Genomic DNA, 25331 nt, shown 5'->3' with positions numbered 1-25331 from the left:
CCTGAAAAAATCAATAAATCAATCAGTGGGAGATTAATATTGGCCTTTGGGCTTGTGTGCCAGTCCTAAGCGTGCCATCTCTCTCTCTCAGATAGTGGGCCATAGAAAGCCTATTTATTTTTATTTTTTTTATTGGGTTTATAAATTTTCCCTGGGAAAAAAAAAAAGTGGGAGATTAATATTGGCCTCTGGGCTTGTGTGCCAGTCCTGAGCGTGCCATCTCTCTCACAAATAGTGGGCCATAGAAAGCCTATTTATTTATTTTTTTTTTGGTTTTATAAATTCTCCCTTAAAAAAAAAGGGAGATTAATATTGGCCTTTGGGCTTGTGTGCCAGTCCTAAGCGTGCCATCTCTCTCTGTCTCTCAGATAGTGGGCCATAGAAAGCCTATTTATTATTTTTTTTATTGGGTTTATAAATTTTCCCTGGAACAAAAAAAAAAAAGTGGGAGATAAATAATGGCCTCTGGGCTTGTGTGCCACTCCTGACTCCTGTGTGCGTCATCTCTCACTCAGTGGGCCATAGAAAGCCTTTTTTTGTTTTATTTGTTTTCTAAATTCTCCCTGAAAAAATCATTTTATTTTATTTGGTTTCTAAATTCTTCCTGAAAAAATCATTTTATTCTATTTTTTTTTTTCCTAAAGTCTCCCTGAAAAAAAAAACAAAAAAAACAAATCAGTGGGAGATTAATATTGCCCTTTCTGCTTGTGTGCCAGTCTTGACTCCTGGGTGTGCCATCTCTCTCTCCAATTGTGGGCCATAGAAAGCCTATTATTTTTTTTAGCTTGATTTGGGTTCCAAAATCTACCTGAAAAATCACTACATCAATCAGTGGGAGATAAATATTGGCCTCTGGGCTTGTGTGCCACTCCTGACTCCTGTGTGCGTCATCTCTCACTCAGTGGGCCATAGAAAGCCTTTTTTTGTTTTATTTGTTTTCTAAATTCTCCCTGAAAAATCATTTTATTTTCTTTGGTTTCTAAATTCTTCCTGAAAAAATCATTTTATTCTATTTTTTTTTTTCCTAAAGTCTCCCTGAAAAAACAAAAAACGAAAAAAAACAAATCAGTGGGAGATTAATATTGCCCTTTCTGCTTGTGTGCCAGTCTTGACTCCTGGGTGTGCCATCTCTCTCTCTCTCTCCAATTGTGAGCCATAGAAAGCCTATTATTTTTTTTAGCTTGATTTGGGTTCCAAAATCTACCTGAAAAAATCACTACATCAATCAGTGGGAGATAAATATTGGCCTCTGGGCTTGTGTGCCACTCCTGACTCCTGTGTGCGTCATCTCTCACTCAGTGGGCCATAGAAAGCCTTTTTTTGTTTTATTTGTTTTCTAAATTCTCCCTGAAAAAATCATTTTATTTTATTTGGTTTCTAAATTCTTCCTGAAAAAATCATTTTATTCTATTTTTTTTTTCCTAAAGTCTCCCTGAAAAAAAAAAAAAAAAAAACAAATCAGTGGGAGATTAATATTGCCCTTTCTGCTTGTGTGCCAGTCTTGACTCCTGGGTGTGCCATCTCTCTCTCTCTCTCCAATTGTGGGCCATAGAAAGCCTATTATTTTTTTTAGCTTGATTTGGGTTCCAAAATCTACCTGAAAAAAATCTACATCAATCAGTGGGAGATAAATATTGGCCTCTGGGCTTGTGTGCCACTCCTGACTCCTGTGTGCGTCATCTCTCACTCAGTGGGCCATAGAAAGCCTTTTTTTGTTTTATTTGGTTTCTAAATTCTTCCTGAAAAAATCATTTTATTCTATTATTTTTTTTTCCTAAAGTCTCCCTTAAAAAAAAAAAAATCAAATCAGTGGGAGATTAATATTTACATTTGTGCTTCAGTGACAGTCCTGCGTGTGTGGCATCTCTCATTTGTTGCCACCAACAACAGAGTGTGTAACATTGTGCCTGATTTTCGTTGTGGTCTCACTCACCTGTAAAGGGGTAGCTAAATCATACTGAAGTTATAGCTCACCGTGTAATTTGTGTGACAGCAACAAATACCGTTAGTTTGTTTACGTTTTTAAAACAATGAGGAAGTATGGTGGAAGAGGTCGTGGCCGGGGGCGTTCATTGTCAGCTGGTGTAATGAGATTATGCTATTGTTCTATGGAGACCGATGACGTGAGTCAGAATGATGACAAACACGGTATATCACAGTTCAAGATATATATATATATATATATATATATATATATATATATTGTAGGAAGATGAACTTCAGATAACTGATAAACTGCAGCTTTACAGATAAGCAATTAAACAGTCTCAAGAATATGCAGATATTAGAAGTACAGACCGAGGGTGCAAGTACAAGTCCAGCAATGCAGTATCCAGAGGTCAGAGTCCAGGCTGGCTCCCAGCTGAGGGGCAGACCGTAGCAGAGGTGGGTGCAGAGCAGGTGAAGAGTAACAGAGTCTTTCCGGTGGTACGTAGATCCAGAAGCAAGCGGGGTATCCCGAGGAGTAGAAGAACAAGCAGGTTGCAAGTCCTTGAGCTTGGCAGCAAGTGAGATACAAGATACACAAGCAAGGTATAGTGTGCAGAGTTCCTTTATATATGCAGCAGACAGGAAACAAGGAGTATCAGACAGGAAACAAGATGGCCCCCATGAAGCCAGCCACTCCATCTTGGGTAAGGGCAGAATCCAACAGAACTAAGGGCAAGAACAGACAAAAACAGGTATGCAGTCTCAGTCCTTACATTACTCTCCTCTTTAAAGATGTCCTCTGGACGTTCTTATATCTGGTTTATTGGGATATCTGCTGTGGAACTCTCTGATCAGATGAGGAGCGTGAATATTTTCTAGAGGTTCCCAGGAATTCTCCTCAGATGAATATCCTTGCCACTTTAACCGATACTGAAGTCGTCGCCTATGAATCCGAGAATCGATGATCTTCTCCACGATGAATTCCTCCTGCCCATCTATGAGAATTGGATCAGGAGGAGCAGATTTGCGCCCGGAGAAAGGATTTGCCACTACCGGTTTAAGCAGGGAAACATGAAAGACAGGATGTATTTTTAAAGAATTAGGCAACTTGAGTCGGCATGCTACAGAACTCACTATGCTACTGATCTTGTACGGACCAACATATTTTTGCCCCAATTTAGATGTTGGAACCCTGAGTTTCAAGTTCTTTGTTGAGAGCCAGACCATGTCTCCTACCTTGTATGTGGGTACTGGTTTACGGAATCTGTCTGCTGCCTTCTTGTATCTTTCTTGTGCTGTGGTCAGCGTCTGCTTTAGAACTTCCAGATTCTGCTGCAGAGACGAAATGCGGTCGGCTACCGCAGGTACAGACATGTCTATCGGAAGTCTAGGAAGAATGCTGGGATGATATCCCTTATTAGCAAAAAATGGAGACATTTTGGTGGATGCACTCTGTGAGTTATTGTATGTGAATTCAGCCAGCGGAAGCAGATTCACCCAGTCATCCTGTAAGTGACAGACACAAGTTTGATTGGTCCGTTCAGTTTGGCCATTAGACTGCGGATGGAAAGCAGATGACAAATTTACCTTGATGTCCAGAGCAGCACAAAAACTTTGCCAAAATTTTGAAGTAAATTGGACCCCTCGATCAGCTATTACTTCATCCGGGACTCCATGTAATCGAAAAATATTTTGTACGATAAGATCCGCAGTCTGTTTGGCCGTCGGTAACCCGGTACAAGGAATGAAATGAGCAGCTTTGGTTAATCGGTCAACTACTACTAGAATCGTGCTCTTCCCTTGGGATGTAGGCAACTGTACGATAAAGTCCATAGATATAGACCCCCAGGGACGAGATGGAATAGGAAGAGGTTGCAATAGTCCAGTAGGCGAGGAGCGAGGAACTTTTGATCTGGCACATACCTCACATGATGACACGTACAGTCTCACGTCTTTTTGGAAAGTTGGCCACCAAAAGAAACGAGACACAAATTCTTGAGTTTTCTGAACTCCTCTATGACCGGCAATCTTAGAGTCATGCATCAGTTTCAGTACTCTTAATTTCATTGTTTCCGGGACATACAGACGTTGTCCCTGAAGCCAAACGCCATTTTTCAAGGTTAAATTTACCTGATTAGGTGGTTGAATTAAAAGTGAATCTGTGGCGTAGGCCTCCTTAATATCCTTTAATAGATCTTGATTATGCAGCATACTTACAAAGTTTCATTCTGATAGTATGGTCCTTGAAGGTGAAGCTGAGGTTGCGTCATCCGAATGAATCCTGGATAGAGCGTCGGCCTTCCCATTGCGAGAGCCTGGTCTATAGGAAATAATGAAATCAAATTGGTTAAGAAACAGATTCCACCGAGCTTGTCTGGGTTTTAGACACCTTGCCGACCTCATGAATTCAAGATTTCGGTGATCCGTGAGCACAACAGTCTGTTGGGATGCTCCCTGTAGCAGATGCCTCCATTCTTTGAATGCGGCTATAATCGCCAACAACTCTTTATTCCCAACGTCGTAATTCTTTTCTGCAGGTGACAACTTTTGGGAGAGAAAAGCACAAGGGTGTAGAAGATCTTTCTCACCTGTTCTCTGCGAGAGTATGGCCCCTATAGCACAGTCCGAGGCATCGACTTCCACTATGAAGGCCCGATCTGGGTCTGGATGCACGAGAATAGGGGCCGAAGTAAATTTAGCCTTCAATTTAGAAAATGCTAGTTGTGCCTGTGGTGACCAAACAAACGGCGTCTTCTTCCGAGTCAATTGAGTGATGGGTGCGACGATCTCCGAAAAGTTTTTAATGAACCGCCTGTAAAAATTGGCGAATCCAATGAATCGTTGAACCTCCTTCACAGAACTGGGAATTGGCCACTCTTGAATAGCTTGCGTCTTGCTCGCATCCATGCTGAGGCCCTGGGGAGAAATAACATAGCCCAGAAATTGTATTTCCGTTTTGTGAAACTCACATTTCTCCAGTTTGATGTATAAATGGTTTTGCCTTAAACGATCCAGAACCATTCTCACATGCCGCTGGTGATCCTCGATATTGCTGGAAAAAATTAAAATGTCATCCAAATAAATCACAACAAAAATATCGAGTATGTCTCTAAAAATATCATTTGCCAGATGTTGGAATGTAGCCGGTGCATTGCGCAAACCAAAAGACATAACGAGATACTCAAAATGTCCATAACGTGACCGGAAAGCTGTTTTCCACTCGTCCCCGGGTCGAATCCGTACTAAATTGTAGGCACCACGGAGATCTAATTTTGTGAAGATCTTGGCGTGTCGCACCCTCTCGAGTAATTCGGGAATTAGTGGAAGTGGATAAGAGTTTCTAATAGTAACCTTGTTAAGTTCACGGTAGTCAATACACGGGCGGAGAGAGCCATCCTTCTTTTTGACCAGATTGGGGCACCTGCTGGGGAGGAAGATGGTCGTATAAATCCCTTTGCCAAGTTCTCGTCAATATACTCTTTCAGAGCTGTTAATTCAGGTCCAGACAAGGGATAAATATTCCCAAATGGAATCGCGGCACCAGGGAGTAGTTCTACAGGGCAGTCGTATGGTCGGTGCGGTGGCAATTTGTCTGCATTTTTTTATCGCATACATCCGCAAAATCTTGATATTCAATTGGTAATTTTAACTCAACTGTAATTGCTGACCTGACTGAAGTTAATTCTCCAGATGATGTCTGTTTACTTGGAAACTGCAATTCTTTCGTCTTCCAATCAATAGTGGGATTTTGCCGCTGTAACCATGGTAACCCTAGAATTATAGGGAAGTGAGGAGAGGAAATTAACAAAAACGACAGTTTTTCAGAATGATCTGCTCCCATACGAATTTTCAGAGGTGTTGTTTGAAAGTCTACTGGCCCAGATACCAACGGAGACCCATCTACGGTCTCCATTAACACCGGTGAGCGTCTCTTCTGCGAGTGTATACCATGTTTTGTAGCGAATGCAAGGTCCATGCAATTGCCGCTAGCCCCAGAGTCAATCATGGCTGTACTAGTAACCCAACAGGATTGCACCCAGATCTTAATGGGAATAGTACAAAGTGAGTCTTTTCTGACATCGTCTGAGATTGACGTAGCAGAACTTATTGAAAATACATCCCCACCCACAGGTGACGATGCTACTGAACTACAATCAGGAAAGTCTGGATTTTCATCTGACATCACTTTTGCGCAAGAAATTGACTGAGAGCATACAGAAGAGACATCAGAAAAGTCACATTCGATTACCGCAGCTGCGGACTTGCGATTTTTTCCCGGACAGACCGAAATGTAGTGACCTGATTTTCCACAGTAGAAACATAAATTTTCTTTGAAGCGATGTTCCTTGCGTGCGTCGATGGTACTCCTCCGAACCGCATCAACCTGCATAGGTTCAGGCTCTGCTGGAGAAGACGACCTGTTTTGAGTTTCCCTGGAGGAGGATGGGAGGAATATAGGGTTATTACGATTGGCCTCCGCCCACTTCTCTTGCCGGCGTTCGGTGAGACGAATATCTATCTGGATACAATGATTTATAAAGTCAGTCAGATTAGTAGGTGATTCACCCCGAGCCAATTCATCCTTAATAATAGCAGACAAACCCCTTCTGAATACTGCATATTTTGCTGAGTCACACCATGTAGTGTCCAGCACCCACCTCCGAAATTCCATAGCATATTCCACAGCCTCTGCAGTGAGGTTTCGGTTGGGATCGTCGAACATCTGACACATTGCAGTAATAAAGTCATTCAGAGAATTTAGACATGCATCATTGGTTTCAATCAGAGGATTAGCCCAGGCTAAGGCTTTGTTTGTCAGCAACATTATCATGGTTAACACCTTGTCCCGTTCAGTTGAGAACTGAGCTGCACGTGCTGAAAAATATAACTGACACTGATTCAGAAACCCACGGAATTTCTCTTTCTCCACCAAACCTGAATGGTGGGAGTTTGGGAAAAACCGGACCCGGAGCTGGACTTGGAACTGGGGCTGGAACCGCAGCTACAGCTGTAGTCTCCACATGTGAGAGGCGAGTGGCTAGAGACTGGATAGATGTATCAGCCACATTTGCATTATGATTAGTTGGAGACTCCAATGCCCCCAGCTGTGTCTTAATTGCCTGAAGCTCTGCATGCAGTCCTGTGACAAATGAGCACAGCTTTTTCACCCGTGCCTCCATAGAATCTGACCCAGTGATCTCCATTTTCTTTGAGGCTTGTGTATTCTGTAATGAGATTATGCTATTGTTCTATGGAGACCGATGACGTGAGTCAGAATGATGACAAACACGGTATATCACAGTTCAAGATATATATATATATATATATATATATATATATATATATATATATATATATATATATTGTAGGAAGATGAACTTCAGATAACTGATGAAAACTGCAGCTTTACAGATAAGCAATTAAACAGTCTCAAGAATATGCAGATATTAGAAGTACAGACCGAGGGTGCAAGTACAAGTCCAGCAATGCAGTATCCAGAGGTCAGAGTCCAGGCTGGCTCCCAGCTGAGGGGCAGACCGTAGCAGAGGTGGGTGCAGAGCAGGTGAAGAGTAACAGAGTCTTTCCGGTGGTACGTAGATCCAGAAGCAAGCAGGGTATCCCGAGGAGTAGAAGAACAAGCAGGTTGCAAGTCCTTGAGCTTGGCAGCAAGTGAGATACAAGATACACAAGCAAGGTATAGTGTGCAGAGTTCCTTTATATATGCAGCAGACAGGAAACAAGGAGTATCAGACAGGAAACAAGATGGCCCCCATGAAGCCAGCCACTCCATCTTGGGTAAGGGCAGAATCCAACAGAACTAAGGGCAAGAACAGACAAAAACAGGTATGCAGTCTCAGTCCTTACAGCTGGTAATGAGGGTAGTGGTAGTGGTGGAGCATCAGCTGGTCATGGGAAAAAAAATATTGCACCTAAGTCTGGAGCTGTGGAGCCAGGTTCGTCGTCTGGCTACACAAGGCCTCGAACGCTCCCTTTTCTGGGAGTAGGAAAACCGCTTTTAAAGCCGGAGCAGCAAGAGCAAGTTTTGGCTTATCTTGCTGACTCAGCCTCTAGCTCTTTTGCCTCCTCTCGTGAAACTGGTAAATGTCAAAGCAGCGCGTCGTTAGTGGATGTTCACGGTCAGGGACAAGTCGCTTCCTTGTCCTCTTCAGCAAAAACAACAACAGAGAAGAATGCAGCAGGCGACACAACGGGTTACTCCATGGAGCTCTTTACACATACCGTCCCTGGCTTAGAAAGTGAAGCAGTTAACAGTCCATGCCCATTACAAGTTGAATCTGACATGGAGTGCACTGATGCACAGCCACAGCCAGACTACTATGCTGGTCCTTTGACTCAGACCACAACATTGCCCTCGCAGGGTGCTGATCAAGAATCAGACCCTGATGAGACTATGTTGCCCCATCACGAACGCTATACCACCGACCGACACGGTGACACAGACGAAGTTGTCTGCCATGTCCACCGGCACCCCCGCTAGTTCCACGATCTCCAGCTCTCCAGTCCAGCTCACCCTACATGAGACTATGGTTAGAAAAAGGAAGTACTTAGCCTCGCATCCGCGTACACAGGGTTTGAACGCACACATAGCTAGACTAATCTCGTTAGAGATGATGCCCTACCGGTTAGTTGAAAGCGAAGCTTTCAAAGCCCTGATGGACTACGCTGTACCACGCTACGAGCTACCCAGTTGACACTTTTTTTCCAGAAAAGCCATCCCAGCCCTCCACCAGCATGTTAAAGAGCGCATCGTCCATGCACTCAGGCAATCTGTGAGCACAAAGGTGCACCTGACAACAGATGCATGGACCAGTAGGCATGGCCAGGGACGTTACGTGTCCATCACGGCACACTGGGTAAATGTGGTGGATGCAGGGTCCACAGGGGACAGCAAGTTTGGGACAGTTCTGCCTAGCCCACGGTCTAGGAAACAATTGGCTGTAGCCGTTCGCACCCCCTCCTCCTCCTCTTCGTCCTCCTGCAGAAGCGAGAGCTCGTCCACAGACCGCAGTCGCACAACCACTCCATCCGCAGCTGCCACTGTTGCACACCAGGTCTCCCATTATGGGGCAGCTACTGGCAAACGTCAGCAGGCTGTATTGGCTATGAAGTGTTTGGGCGACAACAGACACACCGCGGAAGTTCTGTCCGAGTTCTTGCAGAAAGAAACGCAGTCGTGGCTGGGCACTGTAGATCTTGAGGCAGGCAAGGTAGTGAGTGATAACGGAAGGAATTTCATGGCTGCCATCTCCCTTTCCCAACTGAAACACATTCCTTGCCTGGCTCACACCTTAAACCTGGTGGTGCAGTGCTTCCTGAAAAGTTATCCGGGGTTATCCGACCTGCTCCTCAAAGTGCGTGGACTTTGCTCACATATCCGCCGTTCGCCCGTACACTCCAGCCGTATGCAGACCTATCAGCGTTCTTTGAACCTTCCCCAGCATCGCCTAATCATAGACGTTGCAACAAGGTGGAACTCAACACTGCACATGCTTCAGAGACTGTGTGAACAGAGGCGGGCTGTTATGTTTTTGTGGGAGGATACACATACACGGGCAGGCAGTAGGATGGCAGACATGGAGTTGTCAGGTGTGCAGTGGTCGAAGATTCAAGACATGTGTCAAGTCCTTCAGTGTTTTGAGGAATGCACACGGCTGGTTAGTGCAGACAACGCCATAATAAGCATGAGCATCCCCCTAATGCGTCTGCTGATGCAAAGTTTGACGCACATAAAGGATCAGGCGTCTGCAGCTGAGGAAGAGGAAAGCCTTGATGACAGTCAGCCATTGTCTGGCCAGGGCAGTGTACAGGACGAGGTAGCGGGCGAAGAGGAGGACGAGGAGGATAATGGGGATGATTATATTTTTAATGAGGAAGCTTTTCCGGGGCCACTGGAAATTGGTGGCGCGGCAAGGCCGGGTTCTGGTTTTTTGAGGGACACAAGTGACGTGGATTTGCCTGAAACTGCCCCTCAACCAAGCACAACCGCAGATTTGAGAACTGGAACTTTGGCCCACATGGCGGATTATGCCTTACGTATCCTCAAAAGGGACACACGCATAACTAAAATGATGAATGATGACGATTACTGGTTGGCCTGCCTCCTTGATCCTCGCTATAAAGGCAAATTGCAAAATATAATGCCACATGAGAACTTGGAACGAATATTAGCAACCAAACAATCAACTCTTGTTGACCGTTTGCTTCTGGCATTCCCTGCACACAGCGCCCGTGATCGTTCTCACACGAGCTGCAGGGGCCAGCAGACCAGAGGAGTTAGAGGGGCAGAAATCAGAAGTGGCGTTGGCCAGAGGGGTTTTCTGACCAGGTTGTGGAGTGATTTTGCTATGACCGCAGACAGGACAGGTACTGCAGCATCAATTCAAAGTGACAGGAGACAACATTTGTCCAGTATGGTTACAAACTATTTTTCATCCCTTATCGATGTTCTCCCTCAACCGTCATTCCCATTTGATTACTGGGCATCAAAATTAGACACCTGGCCAGAATTGGCAGAATATGCATTGCAGGAGCTTGCTTGCCCGGCAGCTAGTGTCCTATCAGAAAGAGTATTCAGTGCTGCAGGTTCAATACTAACAGAAAAAAGGACTCGTCTGGCTATCCAAAATGTAGATGATCTAACCTTCATTAAAATGAACCACAACTGGATTTCGAAATCTTTTGCCCCACCTTGCCCGGCTGACACCTAGCTTTCCTATGAAAAGGTCTTGCCTGTGGACTATTCTGAATGCCTTTTCCAATCTCGTAATTTTCTGCACCTGATTGTCCAGCATACGACATGTTTACACCTCACTAAATGGCCAAACTCCCCACACGGGGCCGTGGTATCGACACTTGGCGACAGCACCCGTGTGAGTGCAGTTTGTCTGAAGAGGTGGGTGAGCCCGCTTTTGGTCGACGGCACTGCCACCGGGTCCCTCCTAGTACAATAAAGTGTCTCTGGCGGTGGTGGTGCGCACCCAACGTCAGACACACCGTTGTAATATGAGGGGCCCTGGGCCTGTACCGCCGGCCACAAGACAGTTTCCCCCCACCCCAGCTCAAACAGTGCTCTACCACTTGCAAAATTATCTCACAGCTCCACCAATGTTTAGTCTATGCGCTGACATCCTTCAATGCCTGCCACTGACAATACCATTGTATTGACATTTTTGTTATGTTAGGCCTTCGATGCCTGTCTGCGGTGACTCCTTCCACTAGGCCTCCACTGACCACACCACTGCTGCCCGTGTACCCCTGGAACCAATTTAAAATTGCCTACAGCCATGTGTTATTATTTTAGGCCTTCGATGCCTGTCTGCGGTCACTCCTTCCACTAGGCCTCCACTGACCACACCACTGCTGCCCGTGTACCCCTGTAACCAATTTAAAATTGCCTACAGCCATGTGTTATTATTTTAGGCCTTCGATGCCTGTCTGCGGTCACTCCTTCCACTAGGCCTCCACTGACCACACCACTGCTGCCCGTGTACCCCTGGAACCAATTTAAAATTGCCTACAGCCATGTGTTATTATTTTAGGCCTTCGATGCCTGTCTGCGGTCACTCCTTCCACTAGGCCTCCACTGACCACACCACTGCTGCCCGTGTACCCCTGTAACCAATTTAAAATTGCCTACAGCCATGTGTTATTATTTTAGGCCTTCGATGCCTGTCTGCGGTGACTCCTTAAACTAGGCCTCCACTGACCACACCACTGCTGCCCGTGTACCCCTGCAACCAATTTAAAATTGCCTACAGCCATGTGTTATTATTTTAGGCCTTCGATGCCTGTCTGCGGTGACTCCTTCCACTAGGCCTCCACTGACCACACCACTGCTGCCCGTGTACCCCTGGAACCAATTTAAAATTGCCTACAGCCATGTGTTATTATTTTAGGCCTTCGATGCCTGTCTGCGGTGACTCCTTCCACTAGGCCCCCACTGACCACACCACTGCTGCCCGTGTACCCCTGGAACCAATTTAAAATTGCCTACAGCCATGTGTTATTATTTTAGGCCTTCGATGCCTGTCTGCGGTGACTCCTTCCACTAGGCCTCCACTGACCACACCACTGCTGCCCGTGTACCCCTGTAACCAATTTAAAATTGCCTACAGCCATGTGTTATTATTTTAGGCCTTCGATGCCTGTCTGCGGTCACTCCTTCCACTAGGCCTCCACTGACCACACCACTGCTGCCCGTGTACCCCTGGAACCAATTTAAAATTGCCTACAGCCATGTGTTATTATTTTAGGCCTTCGATGCCTGTCTGCGGTCACTCCTTCCACTAGGCCTCCACTGACCACACCACTGCTGCCCGTGTACCCCTGGAACCAATATAAAATTGCCTACAGCCATGTGTTATTATTTTAGGCCTTCGATGCCTGTCTGCGGTCACTCCTTCCACTAGGCCTCCACTGACCACACCACTGCTGCCCGTGTACCCCTGTAACCAATTTAAAATTGCCTACAGCCATGTGTTATTATTTTAGGCCTTCGATGCCTGTCTGCGGTCACTCCTTCCACTAGGCCTCCACTGACCACACCACTGCTGCCCGTGTACCCCTGTAACCAATTTAAAATTGCCTACAGCCATGTGTTATTATTTTAGGCCTTCGATGCCTGTCTGCGGTGACTCCTTCCACTAGGCCTCCACTGACCACACCACTGCTGCCCGTGTACCCCTGGAACCAATATAAAATTGCCTACAGCCATGTGTTATTATTTTAGGCCTTCGATGCCTGTCTGCGGTCACTCCTTCCACTAGGCCTCCACTGACCACACCACTGCTGCCCGTGTACCCCTGTAACCAATTTAAAATTGCCTACAGCCATGTGTTATTATTTTAGGCCTTCGATGCCTGTCTGCGGTCACTCCTTCCACTAGGCCTCCACTGACCACACCACTGCTGCCCGTGTACCCCTGGAACCAATATAAAATTGCCTACAGCCATGTGTTATTATTTTAGGCCTTCGATGCCTGTCTGCGGTCACTCCTTCCACTAGGCCTCCACTGACCACACCACTGCTGCCCGTGTACCCCTGTAACCAATTTAAAATTGCCTACAGCCATGTGTTATTATTTTAGGCCTTCGATGCCTGTCTGCGGTCACTCCTTCCACTAGGCCTCCACTGACCACACCACTGCTGCCCGTGTACCCCTGGAACCAATTTAAAATTGCCTACAGCCATGTGTTATTATTTTAGGCCTTCGATGCCTGTCTGCGGTCACTCCTTCCACTAGGCCTCCACTGACCACACCACTGCTGCCCGTGTACCCCTGTAACCAATTTAAAATTGCCTACAGCCATGTGTTATTATTTTAGGCCTTCGATGCCTGTCTGCGGTGACTCCTTAAACTAGGCCTCCACTGACCACACCACTGCTGCCCGTGTACCCCTGCAACCAATTTAAAATTGCCTACAGCCATGTGTTATTATTTTAGGCCTTCGATGCCTGTCTGCGGTGACTCCTTCCACTAGGCCTCCACTGACCACACCACTGCTGCCCGTGTACCCCTGGAACCAATTTAAAATTGCCTACAGCCATGTGTTATTATTTTAGGCCTTCGATGCCTGTCTGCGGTGACTCCTTCCACTAGGCCCCCACTGACCACACCACTGCTGCCCGTGTACCCCTGGAACCAATTTAAAATTGCCTACAGCCATGTGTTATTATTTTAGGCCTTCGATGCCTGTCTGCGGTGACTCCTTCCACTAGGCCTCCACTGACCACACCACTGCTGCCCGTGTACCCCTGTAACCAATTTAAAATTGCCTACAGCCATGTGTTATTATTTTAGGCCTTCGATGCCTGTCTGCGGTCACTCCTTCCACTAGGCCTCCACTGACCACACCACTGCTGCCCGTGTACCCCTGGAACCAATTTAAAATTGCCTACAGCCATGTGTTATTATTTTAGGCCTTCGATGCCTGTCTGCGGTCACTCCTTCCACTAGGCCTCCACTGACCACACCACTGCTGCCCGTGTACCCCTGGAACCAATATAAAATTGCCTACAGCCATGTGTTATTATTTTAGGCCTTCGATGCCTGTCTGCGGTCACTCCTTCCACTAGGCCTCCACTGACCACACCACTGCTGCCCGTGTACCCCTGTAACCAATTTAAAATTGCCTACAGCCATGTGTTATTATTTTAGGCCTTCGATGCCTGTCTGCGGTCACTCCTTCCACTAGGCCTCCACTGACCACACCACTGCTGCCCGTGTACCCCTGTAACCAATTTAAAATTGCCTACAGCCATGTGTTATTATTTTAGGCCTTCGATGCCTGTCTGCGGTGACTCCTTCCACTAGGCCTCCACTGACCACACCACTGCTGCCCGTGTACCCCTGGAACCAATTTAAAATTGCCTACAGCCATGTGTTATTATTTTAGGCCTTCGATGCCTGTCTGCGGTGACTCCTTCCATTAGGCCTCCACTGACCACACCACTGCTGCCCGTGTACCCCTGGAACCAATTTAAAATTGCCTACAGCCATGTGTTATTATTTTAGGCCTTCGATGCCTGTCTGCGGTCACTCCTTCCACTAGGCCTCCACTGACCACACCACTGCTGCCCGTGTACCCCTGTAACCAATTTAAAATTGCCTACAGCCATGTGTTATTATTTTAGGCCTTCGATGCCTGTCTGCGGTCACTCCTTCCACTAGGCCTCCACTGACCACACCACTGCTGCCCGTGTACCCCTGTAACCAATTTAAAATTGCCTACAGCCATGTGTTATTATTTTAGGCCTTCGATGCCTGTCTGCGGTGACTCCTTCCACTAGGCCTCCACTGACCACACCACTGCTGCCCGTGTACCCCTGGAACCAATTTAAAATTGCCTACAGCCATGTGTTATTATTTTAGGCCTTCGATGCCTGTCTGCGGTGACTCCTTCCACTAGGCCTCCACTGACCACACCACTGCTGCCCGTGTACCCCTGGAACCAATTTAAAATTGCCTACAGCCATGTGTTATTATTTTAGGCCTTGGATGCCTGTCTGCGGTCACTCCTTCCACTAGGCCTCCACTGACCACACCACTGCTGCCCGTGTACCCCTGTAACCAATTTAAAATTGCCTACAGCCATGTGTTATTATTTTAGGCCTTCGATGCCTGTCTGCGGTGACTCCTTGCACTAGGCCTCCACTGACCACACCACTGCTGCCCGTGTACCCCTGTAACCAATTTAAAATTGCCTACAGCCATGTGTTATTATTTTAGGCCTTCGATGCCTGTCTGCGGTCACTCCTTCCACTAGGCCTCCACTGACCACACCACTGCTGCCCGTGTACCCCTGGAACCAATTTAAAATTGCCTACAGCCATGTGTTATTATTTTAGGCCTTCGATGCCTGTCTGCGGTCACTCCTTCCACTAGGCCTCCACTGACCACACCACTGCTGCCCGTGTACCCCTGGAACCAACATCAGAAAATATAAAAATAAGTATTTTGCTTATAAAAAAGAAAATACTGGAGAGATATCAAATGCAGACATTTTAACATTAAAAACAAACACATACAACAAAAATCTGGTACAGTACTAAAAATGGCCACCAGCTACAATAACTTTCTCCTGCAAGTAGTTAACTGACAGGTTTTTTCAATTTTAAACACAGATATGGCATCCACCGAGTGTTGTCCTGTCGCGTCTTCTTTATATTATTGCCAAGAAGATGCAAAACAATGAAAATAATAAAATCATTATTTACCAAAAAAATAGAGTAAGTCAAAACCACATTGCAAATAAACATTCATTACAAATAAAGAAGCAGGGCGCGTCCGAGGGTGAGTATATACCTAATAAGAATATAATCACCCTCGGACGCGCCCTGCTTCTTTCCGACAGCCTTCCTTCCTAAGAATCAGCCCTTCCGTGGTGTAGAGAGAGGGTTTGTTACACTCCAAGGTGTTCCCCAGGTTGCCTTTCCTGAGCTTCGATCTTCCGGCTCTCGTTTAGTAGTTGTTGGAAACTACGCTGCATTGGGCCTACAAATTGGGTATGGGGTGTAGAGAGATGGTGTGTTCCACTCCAAGGTGTTCCCCAGGTTGCCTTTCCTGAGCTTCGATCTTCCGGCTCTCGTTTAGTAGTTGTTGGAAACTACGATGCATTAGGCCTACAAATTGGGTATGGGGTGTAGAGAGATGGTGTGTTCCACTGTAGAGAGATGGTGTGTTCCACTCCAAGGTGTTCCCCAGGTTTCCTCTCCATTGCTTCGATCTTCCGGCTCTCGTTTAGTAGTTGTTGGAAACTACGCTGCATTAGGCCTACAAATTGGGTATGGGGTGTAGAGAGATGGTGTGTTACACTCCAAGGTGTTCCCCAGGTTTCCTCTCCATTGCTTCGATCTTCCGGCTCTCGTTTAGTAGTTGTTGGAAACTACGCTGCATTAGGCCTACAAATTGGGTATGGGGCGTAGAGAGATGGTGTGTTACACTCCAAGGTGTTCCCCAGGTTTCCTCTCCATTGCTTCGATCTTCCGGCTCTCGTTTAGTAGTTGTTGGAAACTACGCTGCATTGGGCCTACAAATTGGGTATGGGGTGTAGAGAGATGGTGTGTTCCACTGTAGAGAGATGGTGTGTTCCACTCCAAGGTGTTCTCCAGGTTGCCTTTCCTGAGCTTCGATCTTCCGGCTCTCGTTTAGTAGTTGTTGGAAACTACGCTGCATTAGGCCTACAAATTGGGTATGGGGTGTAGAGAGATGGTGTGTTACACTCCAAGGTGTTCCCCAGGTTTCCTCTCCATTGCTTCGATCTTCCGGCTCTCGTTTAGTAGTTGTTGGAAACTACGCTGCATTAGGCCTACAAATTGGGTATGGGGTGTAGAGAGATGGTGTGTTCCACTGTAGAGAGATGGTGTGTTCCACTCCAAGGTGTTCCCCAGGTTTCCTCGCCAATGCTTCGATCATCATGCTCTCGTTTAGTAGTTGTTGGAAACTACGCTGCATTAGGCCTACAAATTGGGTATGGGGTGTAGAGAGATGGTGTGTTCCACTCCAAGGTGTTCTCCAGGTTGCCTTTCCTGAACTTCTATCTTCAGGCTCTCATTAAATTGTGGTTAAACGGAACAACTGCATTTGGCGTACTAGTTGGTTTGGGGCCTACTATCGGTGTCTGCCGCTCCTTGCTGTTCTCCTGGTTTCCTGTCCTGAAATTCCGTTTTCAGGCGCTCGTTAAGTAGTTGTTAATGTTAGATTGCATTTGGCCTACTAGTTGGGTTGGGGCCTACTATCGGTGTCTGCCACTCCTTGCTGTTCTCCTCCACTGAACAAAGCTGTGCCGCCTGTTTACTACTGTTGCCAATTTTGAACTGCATTTCGACTACTTACTGATTTGGGCCTACTCTCTGTGTCAGCCTCTCATTCCAGTTGTCCTCCACTGCAATGCCCCCTGATTAGTCCTGTGTTACCAATTTTGAACTGCATTTAGCCCACTTTATTCTTTGGGCCTATATCTGTGTTTCCTCCTCATCCTGCCCATTGCCCAGCCAGTGATAGATGAGTCTGCTGGTACATTGACCCATAACGCAACATTTCCCGTGCACGCTACACTGCAAGATTGTGACCCTGCTGAAAGTCAGGTCCCCCTTCCCGCATACCATACCACCTTACACGGGGACAAACAGGAAGGTGCAGATGAAAGTGCAGGTTCCTTCATCAGGTGGGGGGAGGAATACTAGTTGGCGACGTCACTGGCACAGGGCCTCTCATGGTACGCAAAAGTGTTGCTGCCGGTGGGAGGCGCCCCCGCCGTGCAAACACACCGCTGTACTTTGAGGGGCCCTGTGCCAGTGCCAATGCCAACGAGTGGGCCCCCCCTGCTTGCTCAGGTTCACAGCACTTGCAAAGTTGAAATACTTACCTCTCCCTGCTCCACTGCCGTGACGTGGTCCAGATTTCCTGGGCCCACTAATTACTTGAACCAGCCCTACCCACCACAACTTTAGCCAAATGACCCCCAATTTCAAATGCCTTCCAATTATTATAAGGTAAATTACGCTTGACAAGCTTCATTAAGAAGAATGGATGGTTTTGACATTAAAATGGGCACTCTAGGTGTTTTCCTGGCCCCCACTCACTGCCGACTATGCTGCCCCATTGACTTGCATTGGGTTTCGTGTTTCGGTCGATCCCGACTTTACGTCATAATCGGCCGATTTCACTCGACCCGACTTTTGAGATAGTCGGGTTTCGCGAAACCCGGCTCGACTCTAAAAAGGTCAAGGTCGCTCAACTCTAGAAAACAGCATTTAATATGCCCGAGAGCCATTTTGAGTACCTGGTTATGCCATTCGGGCTTTCTAATGCTCCATCAGTGTTTCAGTCCTTTATGCATGACATCTTCCAAGAGTACCTGGATAAATTCCTGATTGTATACTTGGATGATATTTTGGTCTTCTCGGATGATTGGGAGTCTCACGTGAAGCAGGTCAGAATGGTGTTCCAGGTTCTGCGTGCGAATTCTTTGTTTGTGAAGGGGTCAAAGTGTCTCTTTGGAGTTCAGAAGGTTTCATTTTTGGGGTTCATTTTTTCCCCTTCTACTATCGAGATGGACCCTGTTAAAGTTCAGGCCATTTATGATTGGACTCAGCCGACATCTCTGAAGAGTGTGCAAATGTTCCTGGGCTTTGCTAATTTTTATCGTCGCTTCATCAATAATTTTTCTAGTATTGCTAAACCGTTGACTGAGTTAACCAAGAAGGGTGCTGATGTGGTCAATTGGTCTTCTGCTGCTGTGGAAGCTTTTCAAGAGTTGAAGCGTCGTTTTTCTTCTGCCCCTGTGTTGTGCCAACCAGATGTTTCGCTCCCGTTCCAGGTCGAGGTTGATGCTTCTGAGATTGGAGCAGGGGCTGTTTTGTCGCAAAGAAGTTCTGATGGCTCGGTGATGAAACCATGCGCCTTCTTTTCCAGGAAGTTTTCACCTGCTGAGCGTAATTATGATGTTGGCAATCGAGAGTTGCTAGCCATGAAGTGGGCATTCGAAGAGTGGCGTCATTGGCTTGAAGGAGCTAAGCATCGCGTGGTGGTCTTGACTGATCACAAGAACTTGACTTATCTCGAGTCTGCCAAACGGTTGAATCCTAGACAGGCTCGTTGGTCGCTGTTTTTCTCCCGTTTTGACTTTGTGGTTTTGTACCTTCCGGGCTCTAAAAATGTGAAGGCAGATGCCCTGTCTAGGAGTTTTGTGCCCGACTCTCCGGGTTTGTCTGAGCCGGCGGGTATCCTCAAAGAGGGGGTAATTTTGTCTGCCATCTCCCCTGATTTGCGGCGGGTGCTGCAAAAATTTCAGGCTAATAGACCTGACCGTTGCCCAGCGGAGAAACTGTTTGTCCCTGATAAATGGACGAGTAGAGTTATCTCTGAGGTTCATTGTTCGGTGTTGGCTGGTCATCCTGGAATCTTTGGTACCAGAGATTTGGTGGCTAGATCCTTTTGGTGGCCGTCTCTGTCACGGGATGTGCGTTCGTTTGTGCAGTCCTGTGGGATTTGTGCTTGGGCTAAGCCCTGCTGTTCTCGTGCCAGTGGGTTGCTTTTGCCCTTGCCGGTCCCAAAGAGGCCCTGGACACATATCTCTATGGATTTTATTTCGGATCTCCCCATCTCTCAAAAAATGTCGGTCATTTGGGTTGTTTGTGATCGCTTCTCTAAGATGGTCCATTTGGTACCCTTGTCTAAATTGCCTTCCTCCTCTGATTTGGTGCCATTGTTCTTCCAGCATGTGGTTCGTTTACATGGCATTCCGGAGAACATCGTTTCTGACAGAGGTTCCCAGTTTGTTTCGAGGTTTTGGCGAGCCTTTTGTGCTAGGATGGGCATTGATTTGTCTTTTTCCTCGGCTTTCCATCCTCAGACAAATGGCCAGACTGAACGAACCAATCAGACCTTGGAAACATATCTGAGATGTTTTGTTTCTGCCGATCAGGATGATTGGGTGTCCTTTTTGCCTTTGGCTGAGTTCGCCCTTAATAATCGGGCCAGCTCGGCTACTTTCGCCGTTTTTCTGCAATTCTGGTTTCCATCCTCGTTTCTCTTCAGGGCAGGTTGAGTCTTCTGACTGTCCTGGTGTGGATACTGTGGTGGATAGGTTGCAGCAGATTTGGACTCATTTGGTGGACAATTTGACATTGTCTCAGGAGAAGGCTCAACGTTTCGCTAACCGTAGGCGCTGTGTGGGTCCCCGACTTCGTGTTGGGGATTTGGTTTGGTTGTCATCTCGTTATATTCCTATGAAAGTTTCCTCTCCTAAGTTTAAGCCTCGTTTCATTGGTCCGTATAGGATTTCTGAGGTTCTTAATCCTGTGTCTTTTCGTCTGACCCTTCCAGCTTCTTTTTCCATCCATAACGTATTCCATAGGTCATTGTTGCGGAGATACGTGGCACCTGTGGTTCCATCCGTTGATCCTCCTGCCCCGGTTTTGGTTGAGGGGGAGTTGGAGTATATAGTGGAGAAGATTTTGGATTCTCGTATTTCGAGACGGAAACTCCAGTACCTGGTTAAGTGGAAGGGTTATGGTCAGGAAGATAATTCCTGGGTCTTTGCCTCTGATGTTCATGCTGCCGATCTGGTTCGTGCCTTTCATTTGGCTCATCCTGGTCGGCCTGGGGGCTCTGGTGAGGGTTCGGTGACCCCTCCTCAAGAGGGGGGTACTGTTGTGAATTCTGTGGTCAAGCTCCCTCCTGTGGTCATGAGTGGTACTTCGGCTGGTTCTGTCTATGAGCTTCCTCTGGTGGATGTGAGTGGGGCTGCGGCTTCTGAGTTTCCTTCCTCAGGTTACGAGGTTAAGTTGTTAGGTGCTGCTCTATTTAACTCCACCTAGTTCTTTGTTCCTGGCCTCCAGTCAATGTTCCAGTATTGGTCTTGCTTTCTCCTGGATCGTTCTTGTGGCCTGTCTGCCCTGCATAAGCTAAGTTTTGCTTGTGTTACTTTTGTTTGCTATATTTTCTGTCCAGCTTGCTATATTGGTTTTTCTTGCTTGCTGGAAGCTCTGAGACGCAGAGGGAGCACCTCCGTACCGTTAGTCGGTGCGGAGGGTCTTTTTGCCCCTCTGCGTGGTTGTTTGTAGGTTTTTTTGCTGACCGCAAAGCTATCTTTCCTATCCTCGGTCTATTCAGTAAGTCGGGCCTCACTTTGCTAAAATCTATTTCATCTCTGTGTTTGTATTTTCATCTTAACTCACAGTCATTATATGTGGGGGGCTGCTTTTTCCTTTGGGGAATTTCTCTGAGGGAAGGTTGGCATATTTTTCTATCTTCAGGGCTAGTTAGTTTCTCAGGCTGTGCCGAGTTGCATAGGGAGTGTTAGGCGCAATCCACGGCTACCTCTAGTGTGGTATGATAGGATTAGGGATTGCGGTCAGCAGAGTTCCCACGTCTCAGAGCTCGTCCTATGTTAGTAACTATCAGGTCACTTTGTGTGCTCTTAACCACTAGGTCCATTGTGGTTCTGAATCACCTGTTCATAACAGAAACGCGCGTCGGGGCTATCTGTCTGGCACCGCTAGCAGGAGTTCACACACATGTGTAAGCATAACATGCGGCATTCTATCTAGCTAGATTTGCACTTTATGGGCACATTGCAATATGGGTGGATTTAGGAGGGATATGGTAGAGCAATGCTCAGGGGTTACTGGCTACTTAGCTTAAGACCACTTCATACTCTTTAAGTATTTGCTGTTTTTTGCCCTGTTTAATTTTTACTTTACATGCTGTTGGTGTTGGCACCAGTACAGATGTTATGTGTGTGTCTCCATGTAGTTGGTGTCTTTCAGTCATCTACCATTTCCTCATCACAGATTTGTTTTATTATTTTTTGTTTTTGTATTTGTGAATTAAAATTTATACGTTTCTTACAAAATCATTGATGTCATGAATATTTTTGGGGCATTATGCTCTTGGTTGTTTATAGGACTAAACATCTGTAAGATGCATCTATTCCGGCACTTAGCCTCTCTCTTCCCACTCCCGAGTACCGGTGGGATATGGGGTAATAAAGGGTTAATGTCACTTTGCTAATGTAAGGTGACATTAAGCCAGGTTAATAATGGAGAGATGTCAATAAGACACCTATCCATTATTAATCCAATAGTAGTAAAGGGTTAATAATACACACACACATTAGGAAAGAAGTATTTTAATGAAATAAATACACACATGGGGTTGTAAAATCTTTATTGTATGCTTAATCTACCTGAAGACCCTCGTTCTGAAAAAGAAAAAATTAACAATATCCCATACCTGTCCGTTGTGCAGTCATGTCCCACGCTGTAAATTCATCTGAAGGGGTTAAATAAATTTACAACCAAGAGCCTGCTAATGCAGCTGTTGCTACTGGTTGTAAAAACTGGGGAATTAATGCAATGCAGGGGAACGTAGCTACCTAGACTTGCGGTGCTGCGCCCCCTGCTGGCATAAACTCATATGAACTAAAGCGTGAGAAAATATTCAGAAAAATTCCCACGCTAGAGTTCATATGAGTTTATGCCAGCAGGGGGCACATCACCTCAAGTCTACGAAGCCACGTTCCCCTGCATTCCATTAATTCCCCAATTTTTACAACCAGGAGCAACAGCTGCATTAGCAGGCTCCTGGTTGTAAAATTATTTAACCCCTTCAGATGGATTTACAGCGTGGGTCATGACTGCACGCCGGAAAGGTATGGGATATTGTTGCTTTTTTTCTTTTTCTTTTACAGAACGAGGGTCTTCAGGTGGGTTAAGCGTACAATAAAGATTTTAAAACCCCGTGTGTGTTTATTTCACTGTTAGGGAACATTTCTGCGTATTACGCCTGTAAAAAATGGACCGTATTTCCCTACGCTAAGTGTAACCCCGGCCTAACATTCAGTGTTATATATATGCTCAGTATCTTGTTGGTCCAATTTTAGTGAATCTGTTGGGCCGTTGTTGACCACACACTACCATTCTGCACCCTAAGCATTTTTAGAAAAGTGAAAAATGCAAATATTTTGCGTAATTATGGATTTGTGATTGTGTAGAAGAAATATGCACAGAAAGATTTGGTTGCCATAGAAAACCTTTTGCAGTATCCCTGTGATGTAATTAATTTGTGGGGGAGGCAAAAGGGACCAAAACCTGACTACATACTGTAATAATAATAACATATTACCTTAGTTATACTTGTGTTGAATGTAAAGCCAATAGTGCAATGAGGCTTTGATTTGAGACGTGATGCTTACAGGTGGTTTGAATGTATCCTTGTATCACTAAGTCTTATTTGTTCCTTATTTTTTCAGGGAAACTCCAACACCATAAGTACAGTGGATGTCTCAGCTGGTTTTGTTGGCCTTGAAAACTATGTTGAGATGCCAGCTATTTTCCTCACTGCGTTTGTGACTTACACCGGGCCTTTACTTTGGTCTATGCATCTGTTGTGTTACCTGAGTGGAGAAACGAACAAGTAATTATACAATTAATAAAATACTAATCTGAAATTGAAAAAAACTCAAGTAAAAATAAGTGCAAAAAATAACTAAGTAAGATAATAATTTTTTATTGTTAAAAAAAATCTGTAAAAAAAAAAAAAAAGTACACAAGTTAGCCAGCAGGTGGCACCAAATTCAATACCTAATAATCTTGAAAGCACATAGAGAGAATCATGCAGCAATAACGTATTGCTCCCGGGACCCGGCACCATTTACAACAAGGGTAATATGATTTTTCAGCTCATCCTTACACATTTCCAAACCAGTGATGAGGTTTTTGTTATGAGTCATCTTATATGCACTAATGGTTAACAGGTTATACTATATAGGACACTTTATGCATCCTTGTATATACTCTATTAGCATATGTTATACTTTACTATTATATGGGATACTATATGTGGTGGTTTTACATGATTATCACAAAGGACATAAGACATGCTTCTATATACGCCTCATTAGGCAGTATTTGATTACTGCATGATTCTTTACATGTGCTCCCAGTATTATGTGCCCTATAGGATATTTCTAGGTTTTTATATGTGCTTCCAGAATTATATGCCACATAGGATAGTATAGATCAGAGGTCTCAAACTGAACTGGGTATGTGGGTCGCACGTAGAAAAAAAATGAATTTGTGGGGCTGCATTCTTTGCATGACAAAGTGACATTTATACATCTTTTTATCATATTTTTAACATTTTTGGCATGTTTATTTTATTTTTTAGATGCCATTCGTCGTATAGGTTATGGGACAGTTTTATAACTTGGGTCGCTATGTTTGTGGCTATAAGAAACATTTTGTTTATTTTAGTTTATATATAAAACAGCATTTTTAGTGGCAAAATATTTCTTCATTCTTTTACTTTAATTTATTTTTATTTTTTTTACAATTTTGTTTTCCTCCAATTGGCCGTGTACCATCTTGTAGTAACGCCCCATCCTGGTCCTCTTCTTATAGTTACCATATGTGCCATTCTAGTCCTCTTCTTAGGCTCCAGTCAGGCTAATGTCGGTGTCCCCTGGACTGGGCTGCGAATGACAAGCGGTTTAAAGTGCCTGCAGGCCCCATGAATCAGCCTCGAGACGCGTGTTTGAGACCCCTGGTGTAGGTGATTATATAGACCTTAATGGGCAATACGTTATTGCTGCACGATTCTCTCTGTGCTTTCATGATTATTAGGGATTGAATTTCCCTCCCTAAGGCTGCCACCTACTGACTAACTTGTGTACTTACATATTTTTATATGTAAAATATTTTTTTATTAAATTGATCATTTTTCTTATTCAAAATTTGTATTGTTTTATTATACAATACGCAACTAAAACAAACATATGAACAGGTTCAAACGAAGACACCATATGGCATAGTAACTACTAAATTGATCATTTTTAACAATAAAAAAATAGTCTTACTTGTGGTCTACATTTGGAGTATGTCCCTCTCGTCATATATCTTGTACTCAGACTTGTTGATTACATTTGCTTCTTATCTGTTGAAATACTGTAACTTGCATATCTATGCAAGCGCTGATTTCTCAATAAGAACGAAGAGAAAACCTGACACACAGTCCAAAATGGAGTATGCTATAACAATCTTTATTATTAAAAAAAAAAAAATATATATATATATATATATATATATATATATATATATATATATATATATATATATATATATATACATATATATATATCAACTGATCAGTTAGGAGGAACGGACTTGCCAATGTTATTGTCTGACTCGTCTATGAAAGAGCATATAAGTAGGTTGAGGGGTGAAATCCTGCTGACAGATTCCCCTTAAGAGTTTTATTGTCCTAATATATTGTTGACGCCTCGATAGGTGAGAATAATGAGCTTCCAGCACCTCCACCATCCAGCTGTTACACTCTCAAGGAGCAGCTGTATGGAAACATATGGAAGAGAGCTGGG

At 45.2% G+C, this 25331-nt stretch overlaps 1 protein-coding gene across 2 annotated transcripts in view; it reads left to right on the top strand.

Annotated features, from left to right (window-relative positions):
- The window catches only part of PIGG (phosphatidylinositol glycan anchor biosynthesis class G (EMM blood group)), a 196241-nt gene that overhangs the window by 120900 nt on the left and 50010 nt on the right, over nt 1-25331 (top strand). For both annotated transcript variants that reach the window (XM_069739010.1, XM_069739001.1), the window contains exon 12: nt 23208-23371. In XM_069739010.1, coding sequence (XP_069595111.1) covers nt 23208-23371 — 164 coding nt within the window. The remainder of the gene's footprint in view (nt 1-23207; nt 23372-25331) is intronic.

This window comes from Ranitomeya imitator, chromosome 1 (genome assembly GCF_032444005.1).
Source record: "Ranitomeya imitator isolate aRanImi1 chromosome 1, aRanImi1.pri, whole genome shotgun sequence".
Taxonomy (NCBI): domain Eukaryota; kingdom Metazoa; phylum Chordata; class Amphibia; order Anura; family Dendrobatidae; genus Ranitomeya; species Ranitomeya imitator.
The sequence above is the reverse complement of the archived record's forward strand: the minus strand, read 5'-3'. Positions and strand labels throughout refer to the sequence as shown.